The following is a 14,301-nucleotide window of genomic DNA, read 5'->3' as shown; positions in this document are numbered from 1 at the left end:
ATCAAAATGTGGTCATACTTGAGTGTATAGACTATGGGTGTAGTTATACACTTTTAAGAATAACTTTTAAAACTAACGCCCTATGTAAAATCTAAAGATCAGTGCTGAAAGAAAAATATCTGGCAACCAGTCGCAATCTGTCGCTATAGGTGGCCGATGTACTGGGATCAAGGATGTATTTATATTTACCCACAGTTTAACTTGTACTTTTTATTTATATGTATAATTTTGGATATTATCTGATTAAATATATAATTATATATATGATTTTATATATATATATATATATATATATATATATATATATATATATATATATATATATATATATATATAATCCGATAATATCCAAAATTATACATATAAATAAAAAGTACATGGTAAACCTGCAGAAAAAATACATAAGTCATAAGACAGTTGTTACAATGATGTCAGAAATCCTTTTGACCATATATATATATATATATATATTATTTTTGTTTTGCATAATGAGCAGTCTTGCCCAGCATTGCGACGGGGATAGAGTTGACTCGTTGTGATAGCGACAACTATTAAAGGTACAGGATGACGCGAAGTATGTGGCTCGCTCGATAAAATAGGTGCGATAGAAGGGTTAGGGTGGGTTATAGTGTATTCTTTTTTTTCTCATATTTTAGGGGACCTAAGGATCTAAGAGCTCGAGCACTATTATCGATTAAATAACTAATACGGCTACTGTCACCAGGCAGAGTAATTCAGCAAAATTGAGAGCTCATACTCGATACGATGTATTAATTTTCGGAAACGTTATTGCGAAACGTGGCATAGTAGAAACCGACAGAGTTGTGTTGTCGCGTTGTTATGATTTATTGAACGCAAGCACCTAGGCAACTGCTACAGTTCACGTAGTGTAAATTAATAGGCCTAGGCCGGAGATTTCGTCAGCAAGGTGCCGGTGGCAGATAAGATGGGCTCGGTGTTCCGAAGTGAGGAGATGTGCTTGGTGCAGTTGTTTCTGCAGTCCGGTTCTGCATACGATTGCATAAGTGAGCTGGGAGAAATGGGTCTGGTCGAGTTTCGAGATGTAAGTACACCACCTGTCTGTCGAGCCTATGTACAGACTTGCAATGCAATAATACCAGCACAAGTGTATATCAGTTAGGCCTGCTCAGTGCCTGTCAGTTGTCAATTGTGTCTGGACCATGTTCTTGTTTTCTGTGTGTGTGTGTGTGTCTGTCTCTCTGTCTGCCTCTCTGTATGTCTGTCTGCCTGTCAGTCTGCATATATGTGTGTGTTACAAGACTGCCAGTGCCCCCATCATTAATCCTAAATGTGCCTGCCTATCATCATTCATCCTACATGTGTCTGTCTATCATCATTCATCCTACATGTGTCTGTCTATCATCATTCATCCTACATGTGTCTGTCTATCATCATTCATCCTAAATATGTCTGTCTATCATCATTCATCCTACATATGTGTCTATCATCATTAATCCTAAATGTGCCTGCCTATCATCATTCATCCTACATGTGTCTGTCTATCATCATTCATCCTACATGTGTCTGTCTATCATCATTCATCCTAAATGTGTCTGTCTATCATCATTCATCCTACATGTGTCTATCATCATTCATCCTACATGTGTCTGTCTATCATCATTCATCCTACATGTGTCTATCATCATTAATCCTAAATGTGCCTGCCTATCATCATTCATCCTACATATGTGTCTATCATCATTAATCCTAAATGTGCCTGCCTATCAACATTCATCCTAAATGTGTCTGTCTATCATCATTCATCCTACATGTGTCTATCATCATTAATCCTAAATGTGCCTGCCTATCATCATTCATCCTACATATGTGTCTATCATCATTAATCCTAAATGTGCCTGCCTATCAACATTCATCCTAAATGTGTCTGTCTATCATCATTCATCCTACATGTGTCTGTCTATCATCATTCATCCTAAATATGTCTGTCTATCATCATTCATCCTACATGTGTCTGTCTATCATCATTCATCCTAAATGTGTCTATCATCATTCATCCTACATGTGTCTATCATCATTCATCCTAAATGTGCCTGCCTATCATCATTCATCCTACATATGTGTCTATCATCATTAAACCTAAATGTGCCTGCCTATCAACATTCATCCTAAATGTGTCTGTCTATCATCATTCATCCTAAATATGTCTGTCTATCATCATTCATCCTACATGTGTCTGTCTATCATCATTCATCCTAAATGTGTCTATCATCATTCATCCTACATGTGTCTGTCTATCATCATTACTCATAAGGTTGTCTATCAGTCCAGTTAATGTGATACTTATTGACCAATTATTTGTCAAGGAAGTAGCACAAGCTGATTAAGCAAACGATTAAAAGCAATGTCACCTAACCACTGTGCTCCTCTGGTTTCAGCTCAACCCCAGTGTCAACTCGTTCCAGCGCCGTTTCGTCAGTGAAATCAAGAGATGCGAGGAGATGGAGAGAATTCTGGGTGAGGTCACTGAGATGGACACTAAAGCAGGACTACTACCACCATACGTTTGATTTACTGGTGGGGTTTGATCAGGCTCTGGTCTACTCTACAGAATGACAGATTGCTTTTGGTAACAGCCATGCAGTCAGATTGAATTACAAGTCATGCTAAATATAGTGATGACAACAGCAGGAGAATGTATTATCAGCTAATGATATATATTTTTTTGCTGTGAAAGACTAGCTTTGTGCTAGATATAGATCTCAGTTGTTCCTCCACACATATTTTTAGCAAGGCCTCTTTATGTTTTGATCAAACCTGTCTGGGTTTTCTAAATGTGGATGTTTCAACAGATTCCCATAATGATTGTGTGTTCTTATGTGCTCAGTCAGTGTTTGTTTAACTGATTAAACAATAACTATTTTTTTTCTCACTTTTTTTGTTTGGACAGGGTACCTTTTGAGGGAAATCCGAAAGGCAAATATTGCCGTGCCAGAAGATGACGAAATCTGTCCAGTCGCCCCTCCCCCCAAACATGTCCTTGAGATCATGGTAGGTCTGAGATGCTGTTTGTCATGTAAAAACAAGTGAGTGATGTGGTTGATGGGCACTGCCATTGAGTGCACTGTGTTTAGGTTGAATCACTGAGTTGGTAAATGTTTCAAGATAGTATCGAGCAGGGTTTAGGGTATTGATTTTGTGTTAATAATGGTTGAGGGGAACTGATTCCCATATGATTTCTGTGGTCAAGGGGAGTTGACCGTGTGTGGTCTCTCTGCTGTGGTTAAGGGGAGTTGACCGTGTATGGTCTGTCTGCTGTGGTCCCCCAGGAGCAGCTCCAGAGGCTGGAGGTGGAGCTTAGTGAGGTGGCCAGGAACAAAGAGAAGCTGCAGCGGAATCTTCTGGAGCTGACTGAGTACACGCACATGCTGAGGATCACGCGCACCTTCGTACACAGCCGCTCCCGGGTTAGTGCCAGGTTATCATGTCTATTTACACCATACACTCTACTATCACATGACCTCGCCTCATAACTACCTCATGCCATTTAAGTAACACATACTCTTATCAGACTCACCCTTTGCTCTATTGCACTCCCAGATGCATTTGTTTGTTGACAGTGACACCATATTTTGGCTCTTGCTGTCCTCTCCATGTGAGTTCTCATAACCTGGAATAAGACAGGGTGAAGTAGAGACCGTGCTGACATGATACGGTCACACCACGCGCATGAATGTCACCTGACTTTGAACAATGAACACAATATGTAAATTGGTCATGTGATTCCACAGCCTATGATGCATTGTTTTTAGCTTGCAGATTATAGGCTACACTTGACAATAGGTGTAGCAATGAATTTCAACCATTATGTCTTAACTTTTCTAGTACAGATTTATAAACTATCTATAAACTAATAAATGAACATTTAAAAACGACTTAAATACAATTTTATTTAATCATTACCAATTTTTGAACAAATTACCAATTGTTTTTATTAAATCTAGGCTACTGGTGTTTGTGTGTTGATAATGCTAACCTGGCCTTTCCTTGTATGCAGCATGAGGCCCTTGGCCCCCAGTATGAAGAGTTCCAATCCATTGAGTCAGACTCTGCAGGCTGCACTGGTATGCAGAGACTGGGAGCCAAGCTGGGGTAAGTTTAACAGAGAAATAGACACTCACATTATGTGTAGCTAATCACATTCAGAATCAGCTTGAGTCCTGAATAGTAAATTATTCCTCTTGGCTGTAGGTTCGTGTCAGGTCTAATCCACCGGGTGAAGGTGGAGGCCTTTGAGCGCATGTTGTGGAGGGTGTGTAAGGGCTACACTATCCTCAGCTATGCAGAGCTGGGTGAGAGCCTCGCTGACCTGGACACGGTGAGTAGAAATAGATAGATTCCTGAAATCCGTATTACTATGTCCACCATATCAATTAATGTCATAATAAGAGGAATACTATAAGTGTTGTGTGTGTGTGTCCCTTTCAGGGTGAGATCAGCACAAATGTGGTGTTCCTCATCTCATTTTGGGGAGACCAGATTGGACAGAAGGTCCAGAAGATCTGTGATTGGTAAGTGTACTTTTGCCATCACAAAACAGACAAAATCATCGATTATCAGCATCAGATCTGCATCATCTGACAAGCCTGTCTGTCATTGATCTGTATCAGGCCACAATTATATTTGTTATTATTTTCTTCCAGTTACCACTGTCACCTTTACCCCCACCCTGAGAACGACGAGGAGAGGGCAGATGTGATGGACAGCCTAAGGACACGCATCCAGGACTTAAACAATGTATGTATATGTCTCTGTTTTTATGTTGAGACAATGCCCAAACAATGTATGACAGAGGATGGCTAAATGATTTGCATTAACACTAGTAACAATACTACATGCAAATGCTTGAACGTGCAACATCTTGTAAATGTCCCCTGGCTTCACCAGGTGCTCCACCGCACTGAGGAGTACCTGAGACAGGTGCTGCAGAAGGCCTCAGAGTCAGCCTTCACCTGGGTAGTGCAGGTGAAGAAGATGAAGGCCATCTACCACATCCTCAACCTGTGTAGCTTTGACGTCACCAACAAGTGTCTCATAGCTGAGGTGTGGTGCCCTGTCAATGACCTGACCAACCTGCGGGGGGCGTTGGAGGAAGGCTCGGTGAGTGAGGCTGTTGAGGATATTGTAGTCCTACAGATACGCACATCGACGTTTATTGGGATGAGTCTTGTCCTGTTTGATTTCCACTAGATTGGCCATATTGTAAAAATTCATGAAAACAAAAATGTGCTTTTTGGTCTTAATTTAAAGTTACGTTTAGGCATTACGGTTAGCAGTGTGGTTAAGGTTAGGGTTAGGTTTCAAATCTGATTTTATGACTGTGACTGTGCCAGATTGTCACCACTTTGCAGAGCTGCTTACAGTACGTGAGTCATTCCAATAAATGCTAACCTGCTACAGACACAGTTTGTTTCATCAAATCTGACAGTAGTGTGTAAATGTAATACATGGGTTTTTTCCCTTATCAGAGAAAAGGTGACGCCACTGTACCATCCTTTGTAAACCGAATCCCAAGCAATGACACTCCGCCTACGCTCTTGAGAACAAACAAGTTCACCTCTGGCTTTCAGAGTATCGTAGAGGCTTATGGGGTTGGAGACTACAGGGAGGTTAGTCCAGGTGAGTACAAATACAGTTCACAGACAGACCTACAGGTAAGCTAGTTTGGAACACTTCAGACACAATATTTAGGCAAGCACAGCTGAGCACTTTTATAGCATTAGAAGTACGACTAACCACTTCATGTAAGGCAGACAGGTCAGGTTGAGCAAAGTTACATAAGACTGAATGAAGGCCAGCAAAATTGTCCACTCTGATCATGTTTATCTCTGATTGGCAGCCCCCTACACCATCATTACGTTCCCGTTCTTGTTTGCGGTCATGTTTGGGGACCTTGGTCACGGCATGGTCATGGCATGCTTTGCCCTGTGGATGGTGCTGACAGAGAAGAGCCACAAGCGCAAGCGCTCTGATAATGAGGTAAAAATGTTTAAAGGGAAATTTCTATCACATTCGACTGCGTTTTTGTGGTCATCTTGATTTTGTTGCGTAAATTGATAGATTTCCATGAATATTGGTTTCTGTGTTGTCCTCAGATCTGGACAATGTTCTTCGAGGGACGTTATATCATACTAATGATGGGCCTTTTCTCTGTGTACACGGGGCTGATCTACAATGACTGCTTCTCCAAGTCACTCAACATATTTGGCTCAGGCTGGAGTGTTAGGGCTATGTTCACAGATCAGCAGTGGACGTGAGTCTAAACTAACACACAAAAACATGCACAAGCACAGTACGCACGTACATTTTCTCAGTGTACACTACCGTTCAAAAGTTTGGGGTCACTTAGAAATGTCCTTGTTTTTGAAAGAAAACCACAAAACTGGCCTTTAGACTAGTTGAGTATCTTGAGCATCAGCATTTGTGGGTTAGATTACAGGCTCAAAATGGCTAGAAACAAATAACTTTCCTCTGAAACTCGTCAGTATATTCTTGTTCTGAGAAATTAGGGCTATTCCATGCGAGAAATTGCCAAGAAACTTAAGATCTTGTACAACGCTGTGTACTACTCCCTTCACAGAACAGCTCAAACTGTCTCTAACCAGAATAGAAAGAGGAGTGGGAGGCCCCAGTGCACAACTGAACAAGAGGACAAGTACATGAAGGTCTAGTTTGAGAAACAGATGCCTCATAAGTCCTCAACTGGCGGCTTAATTAAATAGTACCCACAAAACACCCATCTGAACGTCAAAAGTGAAGAGGCGATTCAGGGATGCTGGCCTTCTAGGCAGAGTTGCAAACAAAAAGCCATATCTCAGACTGGCCAATAAATTTAAAAAAATTAAGATGGGAAAAATAACACTGACACTGGAACTCTGCCTAGAATGCCAGCATCCCGAAGTTGCCTCTTCGCTGTTGACGTTGAGACTGGTAGATATTCCTTATTTATTTATTTAATCCGTTGTCAGCTACAATAGTAATTTACAACGTTAACAATATCTACACTGTATTTCTGATCAATTTGATGTTATTTTAATGGACCAAAAAAAAGTGATTTTTATTTCAAGAACAAGGACATTTCTAAGTGACCGCAAACTTTTGAACGGTAGTTTACCTGTAGTTTTCATTCAGCAGTAACTGGCTGAGGTTATTGTACTCATCTTCACCTTTTATTACAGAAATGAAACACTCCAAACAAATACTTTGCTCATCCTTGATCCTAATGTCAGTGGTGTCTTCGTTGGACCATACCCTTTTGGCATTGATCCTGTGAGTATACATGCACAGGATAGTTTCAGATGCTACACACAATTATACTCTTCCTTGTGTAACCGATGTGAAATGGCTAGCTAGTTAGCAGTGGTGCGCGCTAATAGCGTTTCAATCGGGTGACGTCACTCGCTCTGAGATCTGAAGTAGTTGTTCCCCTTGTGCTGCAAGGGCCCGATGGGTAACGATGCTTCGTGGGTGACTGTTGTCTCTGTGCAAAGGGTCCCTGGTTCGAGCCCGGGTGGGAGCGAGAGGGACGGATGAAAGCTATACTGTTACACTTGTGCCTTTCACTGATCTCAAATATCCAGATTGTAACGAAGACACAGGAATCAGGTGCATTCAGTGAGTTTAATACGAATTAACATAAAGTGAATACACAAACAAGAGTAGCGTCTGTACATGAACATAGATACAATACTGCCTGATGGGTGATAACAACGGAGTGCTAGATAAAAGGGGAGAAATCAGGGAAGTGATGAGGTCAAGGTGTGCCTAATGAGGTGCAGGTCTGCGTAATAATGGGTTGTCAGGACCGGTGGTTAGTAGACCGGCGACATCGAGCGCCGGAGGGGGGAGAGCGGGACTAGACGTGGCAGTACCCAGCCGCAGGACGACGCCGGCCAGGAGGGCGAGGAGAGGGCCGGACAGCAAAGGTGGAAATCTCAGATGATGTTGAGATCTAGAATGTCATCCACTGAAACTCAACACTGCTCCTCTGGACTGTACCCGTGCCAGTCCACCAGGTACTGGAGCCGACCCCCAGGACATCGGGAGTCCGGGAGGGATCTGACAGCATAGCCGGGGCTTCCCTTGATGTTCAGAGAAGGCGGGGGTCGTGGGGTACGGCATCAGCAACCACCGGCCTGAGTAGGGAAAAGTGAAAAGAGGGTGAGAGGTGGGCCACCAGTACTTAGCGGAGATGGGATTGAATGATGTGGGGGATACCTGGGTGTGCAGCACCAAGGGATGTGTGCGCCCAGGTCAACAGCGAGCCCTTACCTGCGTGGGCACATAGGTGCGCTCCGGAGGGCAGGTAGTAGGTGCGGGTTCCCCCACCAGAGCTTGGCGGATGTCCACATCTACGTCCCAGAGCACAGGGGCAATGATTCGGGAGAGTGGAATGACTTCACCGCCAGGAGCTCCGGTCACCGACGTCATATTTCCTCTCTGCAGGAGTTAGTTGTTTTGAGTAATATGCACATGGATACAACTTTTGTGGGTTACCTTGGCGTTGTGACAGGACAGCCCCCACACCCACCTCCACCACAAAGGGCAGCGTAGGATCTGGGTGTTTCAGCAACGGGGCGGAGGTGAAACACCCCTTCAGTAGGCAGAAGGCCTCATCGGCTGCAGGACTCCACAACTTACGGGGACCACCTTTGAGGAGAGAGGTGAGGCGATGGCGATGGAGCTGAAGTTAATGAAGTGGCGGTAGAAGTTGGTAAACCCCAAAAACCATTGTAGCCCCTTTATGGTGGTTTGGACTGGCAATGACCTGACTGCCTCAACCTTCCATTCCTCCATAACCACTCCCTGCGGGCTGATCCGGTATCCCAGGAAGGAGACAACGGCCTGATGGAACTGGCACTTCTCCGCTTTGACATAGAGATGGTTCTCCAGGAGGCGTCACAGAACTACCCGGACGTGGGCGATGTGCTCCTCCAAGGTGGCCGAGTAGATCAGGATGTCGTCGATATACACGACCACCTGGCGCCCAAGCATGTCCCGGAACACCTCGTTCACGAATGCCTGGAACATCAACGGAGGATTGGCTAATCCATAACGCGTCACCAAGTACTCGTAGGGCCAAAACATTGTGCTGAAGGCCGTCTTCCATTCATCCCCCTCTTGGATGCAGATCAAATTGTAGGCACTCCACAGATTCAGTTTTGTAAAAAAAAAACTGTAATTTCCATCGTCGACCAGGAGATGGTGGGGTCATGGCATTGGAACCACGGGAGGCCGAGGATGACTGTGTGAATGGGTGCCTCGATGAGGAAGGGAAGGCTTTCTTGGTACAGGGGTTCCACTGTGATGGTGAGTGGTGCTGTGATGTGTGTGATTGTCCCAGATCCCAGTGGTTGATTATCCAGTGCTTGAACTGGAGAGGAGAGCAGGTATGAGGTTGTTCAGGGAGGAGGCAAAGGCCTGGTCAATGAAATTCCCCACGGCACTAGAGTCCACTAGAGCTGTAGAAACAACACGAGCTAGTGAAATCTGTACTAAAAAGGGTTTAGTGGAAAGTGATGACTCACGCCTACCACCGGAGATGGATGATCACGGGGCCATCCCTCTGCTTTAATGTATCCCAGGTTGGGAAGTAGTGGACACCGTTGAAGCTGGTGCCCCTACTAACCATAACAGGAACAGAGCCACAGCTGTCTCCAACAGTGTTGCTCAGCCGCGGGGAGGCGTGTGGCTCTGAATCAGAACGGTTAACGAAGCAGGGAGAGAGGAGATGGGAAGGTTAAATATCCAGACTGATGGCCATCGTGATGAGTGCGAGAGGGTGTCGTATCGGCATGCTAACTCCGTCTGGACCTCTTCGCACAATCCTCTTCTTAATAAGGTGCAGCGCGCCGGCACATTCCAGCCGCTGGATGCTGCCACTGTATGGAAGTTGAGGGTGTACTTTGCAGCGGTCTGGCCATCCTGCAGTAGTTGGAGTAGGCGCTTACCCCCCTCTCTGCCCTCCAATAACCGTGGCAGCCTTGGACCTCTCAGTGGCAGGGGCTCCCATCTGATGAGCAAAATAGTGTGAGCACTGGAGTAAGAAGCCACAGCATTTGGATAGTGTCCCGTCATATATTTCCGGAAGGGACAAACAGGCATCGCTGACCTGGCCGGACTGCTGAATGGGCTAAGGTGCTGGGTCGACTCATGGTAGAGGATCCTCCACTCGTTGGAGGTAACACCTCTTGAGGAAGATCTAGACGTTGAAGAACACAGAGGACCTCATCCATCACAGTCCCCAGTTGCGCCAGCTGGCTGTTCGTCGACCATCTTGGAGATGTCTCGGGTTGGCTGCTGCTTCCATTTTAGGAGGCAGTATTCTGTAACGAAGACACAGGAAGCAGGTGCAGTCGGTGAGTTTAATATGAATGAACATAAAGTGAATACACAAACAAGCGTAGCATCTGAACATAAACAACACTGCCTGATGGGTAACAACAACAGAATGCTAAATAAGTGGGGAGAAATCAGGGAAGTTATGATGTCCAGGTGTGTCTAAAGATGAGGCACTGGTGTGCGTAATGATGGTTGCCAGGTGATGAAATGATGGGTTGCCAGGACCGGTGGTTAGTGGACCGGCAACGTTGAGTGCCGGAGGGGGGAGCGGGGGTAGACGTGACACAGGTATTGATATTGTCTAATGTTATGTTCATGTTATGCTTTGTATCACACCTACAGATCTGGAACATGGCAGTGAATCGCCTGTCCTTCCTGAACTCCTACAAGATGAAGATGTCTGTCATCATAGGGGTCATGCACATGAGCTTTGGGGTGGTGCTCAGTGTATTCAACCATCTGTGAGTGACCAGTTAGTGGTTCCTAACAGTAGTCACTACTGTGGAATACAAAACATCAGAAAGAGTTCCTCTACATTGATATAAATGTGTTCTTCCCCTTCCCTTCCCTCTTCTCTTCCATTTATCCAGGCACTTCAAACAGAGGTTCAACATCTACCTGCTGTTCCTCCCTGAGTTTCTGTTCCTGATGTGTCTCTTTGGCTACCTGGTCTTCATGATCATCTACAAGTGGCTGGCGTTTGGTGCACGTGACTCCCGCCTGGCCCCCAGCATCCTCATCCACTTCATCAACATGTTCCTAATGCAGGGAGGGGACAACACCCCTCTCTACCCCGGACAGGTGGGTGTTAGTGACGGAGTCATGATTCAGAGTGTCCCCTCTGACTCTGGGTTTTCTCAGCATCTCTATCTGAATCTCTGAATGTCTCTTTTGAACGTCTCTGTACATGTGGCTCTGTGTTTGACCCTGTGTATTTTGCTCCACAGACTGGGCTGCAGGTCTTCCTGGTGGTGGTGGCTCTGCTGTCTGTGCCTGTGCTGCTGTTAGGAAAACCTGTCTACCTCTACTGGCTGCACCGGGGAGGGAAGAGCCTGCGATTGCGCAGGGTGAGTATGGTGGAAAGAGTCGTGTCATGAGTTTGTTACCCATGTGTTTTTAGTGAATAATATATGTGCATTTTAACGTCTGTTGTCTGTATTTTAGGGTTATGAGAGAGTTCGGCGTGTGAGTGAGGATGATATGTCCCAAGCACCAGCTTACGCTGATGATGAGGAAGAGGGATTTGATGACCTCATGACCAGCAGGGACACCCAGCCTAAGGAGGTCAAAACCGCAACTGTACATACATCTCATATAAACATTTGAGTAAGAGCAGTTGTATTTCAGTCATCACTGTTGTTGCCTTTCTATCTAGTCAATGTGTTGTACATCTTTCAGTTTGACTTTGGGGATGTGTTCCTGCACCAGGCCATCCACACCATAGAGTATTGCCTGGGCTGCATCTCCAACACGGCGTCTTACCTACGTCTCTGGGCCCTCAGTTTAGCCCATGCTCGTAAGGATCGTACTCACTACACCTTTAAAAGGCCACAGGGGGGCAATTACTATCAATTACTGTCTCCATGTTCAGATATTGATTCATAAATCTCCCTCTTACTGTGTGTCTATCTATGTGTTTGTCAGAGCTTTCCGAGGTGCTGTGGGCCATGGTGATGCGTCTAGGCCTGAGGATGACCTCCAGACTGGGGGTGCTGTTTCTGGTACCAGTGTTCAGCCTGTTCGCTGTGCTCACTGTGTCCATCCTGCTTGTCATGGAAGGGCTCTCAGCGTTCCTCCATGCCCTCCGACTGCACTGGTGAGTCTATCTGTATACTTAACTAAGTGATGCCTTACTGAATGACTCATTCAGTCAGTCAATCAATCACTCTCTGTTAATCACTCATCCACTCTCACATACTCTCTCATTCCCCAGTGGTCACCTACTCTGTATACTTTTTAAAATCTTTAACTCTCTTCTAATTATTCACTCAGTCATTTATTCACGCATGTATTCATACTGGTTATTTACATATGTGAATGCTCTCCTTTGTAGGGTGGAGTTCCAGAATAAGTTCTATCATGGGACGGGTATCAAGTTTGCCCCCTTCGACTTCTCTGCCCTGCCCTCAGTCTTTGAGCAGGACGGTTTACTGTGACCAGCGACAACCAGATTCACTGGATTTGAATAGGAAATCATGTACCAGGAAGGATGCTCTGAGTTAGAGCAAGATGGCACACTGATGAAGAGGAGAAACTGCAGAGCAGTGGTGGGATGACTTGTAGCAAAGTCTTTCAGCATATGACTTTTGACACTATTGGCTGCACTGACTTCCTTACATCATAATTGCGTCCATAACCAGCTAACCTCAATTCAGTGGGATTCAAAAGTTTTCATCTAGGTCTGTTGATATGTACTTTGTAATATTCTTGAGGAATTGATGCATCTCATATAGTGGTCACTTTAAGCCAATTTGGTGGCTCTGAGCATTTTATTAGCTTTTTGTAGAAAATTATAGTGTATTTTAAAGTAATTTATTACTTGACTCATATTCATCCGAGGCAACTTTAAAGTACAGAAGAAAAAATATAGAGATTCAAAACATAAAGGACTAGAGGTCTTATCAAATATCCTGATTTCTAGTGCCATAACAATTTCTTCCCGATAATGACAAATGTGAATACCATGGCTGCTAATTGTGCAGTTTTTCAAAGTGCTTATACACATGAATACAACTCTGAAGAAATAGTATTGTCTAATGAATTGTAAACTTGTAGAACATATGTTCCTCCGGTTTTGCCATTATACACTCCTTGTGGCATTTCGGGAGGATAAAGATGACAGCTCAATTACGAGTTTTTGCAGAGGACATTGCCACAGAGCACTTTTCAAAGAACAATGCAGAAATGATTGTACAATAAAAGTCAGCATTTTCACTAATAACTATTACTCTGACGATGCCAAATGTTAGGAGATACTTACACCAAGACAAATTGCACAGGCTTGAAATATTTGTTTAAATGTTGGTGGTGAAGGACATCCACTGAAGTTGACTTGAAGCTCAAATTATAATTTTTGTAGACATTAATTGGACTCTGACCATAGACTGTTTGATCCGTCTGGATGGTGTCTATAGTGAAGGGAGGTGCAATTTATTTGAGAGTTGGTAAATGGATCACTGGTATCATAATGATTCATGTCATTTAGCTTCATGCATTTATTTATGTCTTTTTAAGAAGTTAGGATCCTAATCCTTTTTTAGACCTCGTTTTTGGATGTGATGCACAAATGCCAGAAAATAAAGAATCAATGCTCAATACCATGAATACAGACTAATCAATGACATTTTCTAGATCTTGTAAATATATCTAATTTAATTTGCCATGAATACAATAGGTATTCCAGGTGGCTGACTAACAAGTTCCTGTGTGGATTAAAGTTTTCTTCAGATTGATGCCATGTCCATTCACACTTTTACTGAAGTATTTCAGAGAGGAAGAGGCAAAGCGAGAAGTTTTACTCAGCTCAAAATCTGCCCACGAAAATAAGCCTACAAAAGTAGGAATTTTTGTATGGAGGTCAATGATGGTGTCAAATTTGGTCAACAAACAATGTAATTGCCAATTTTCCATGTGAGGGTTATTTGATTGAATATATGTTTTGTAATGGTTTGGATATTAGGAATGCACTGATATAAATGGACGCATGTGGCATTTCTCAACTTTGAAAAAAAAATACTGAATTGTGACTGCTGGTATAGAGCTAGATAGAAGATTCATCATGGATATAACCCATTTTAGCAAGAACATTGCCATTGAGGGCTCCCGCCATTTTAAAGTAGTCAACTGAGTGAGGATTCCTTTGAGTTGGGAGAAATCAGCCAATGAAGAAGAAAATGTACTACTTTAAAATAAAGATAGCCT

General features: G+C 43.8%; 1 protein-coding gene across 2 annotated transcripts; it reads left to right on the top strand.

The window, feature by feature from the left end:
* The first annotated feature begins 494 nt into the window (after positions 1-494).
* On the top strand, positions 495-13,832 carry LOC109874353 (V-type proton ATPase 116 kDa subunit a). Of its 2 annotated transcripts, none has more exons than XM_031809533.1 (20): positions 495-1,063; positions 2,418-2,496; positions 2,930-3,030; positions 3,309-3,446; positions 4,037-4,131; positions 4,231-4,357; positions 4,468-4,550; positions 4,683-4,776; positions 4,927-5,139; positions 5,508-5,658; positions 5,879-6,018; positions 6,135-6,292; positions 7,218-7,308; positions 10,723-10,841; positions 10,971-11,181; positions 11,328-11,447; positions 11,545-11,679; positions 11,779-11,896; positions 12,025-12,196; positions 12,434-13,832. In XM_031809533.1, the coding sequence occupies exons 1-20, from the start codon at positions 947-949 to the stop codon at positions 12,534-12,536; spliced, it is 2,565 nt and encodes an 854-aa protein (XP_031665393.1). In that variant the 5' UTR covers positions 495-946; the 3' UTR covers positions 12,537-13,832. The 2 variants fall into 2 exon arrangements, with proteins under 2 accessions (XP_031665393.1, XP_020321810.1); XM_020466221.2 differs by having other exon boundaries at positions 11,545-11,664; positions 12,434-13,697.
* Positions 13,833-14,301: the final 469 nt, after the last annotated feature.

The sequence above is a fragment of the Oncorhynchus kisutch genome, linkage group LG29, assembly GCF_002021735.2.
Source record: "Oncorhynchus kisutch isolate 150728-3 linkage group LG29, Okis_V2, whole genome shotgun sequence".
Classification (NCBI taxonomy): Eukaryota; Metazoa; Chordata; class Actinopteri; order Salmoniformes; family Salmonidae; genus Oncorhynchus; species Oncorhynchus kisutch.
Note: the sequence above shows the minus strand (reverse complement) of the source record. Positions and strands in the feature narration are given on the sequence as shown.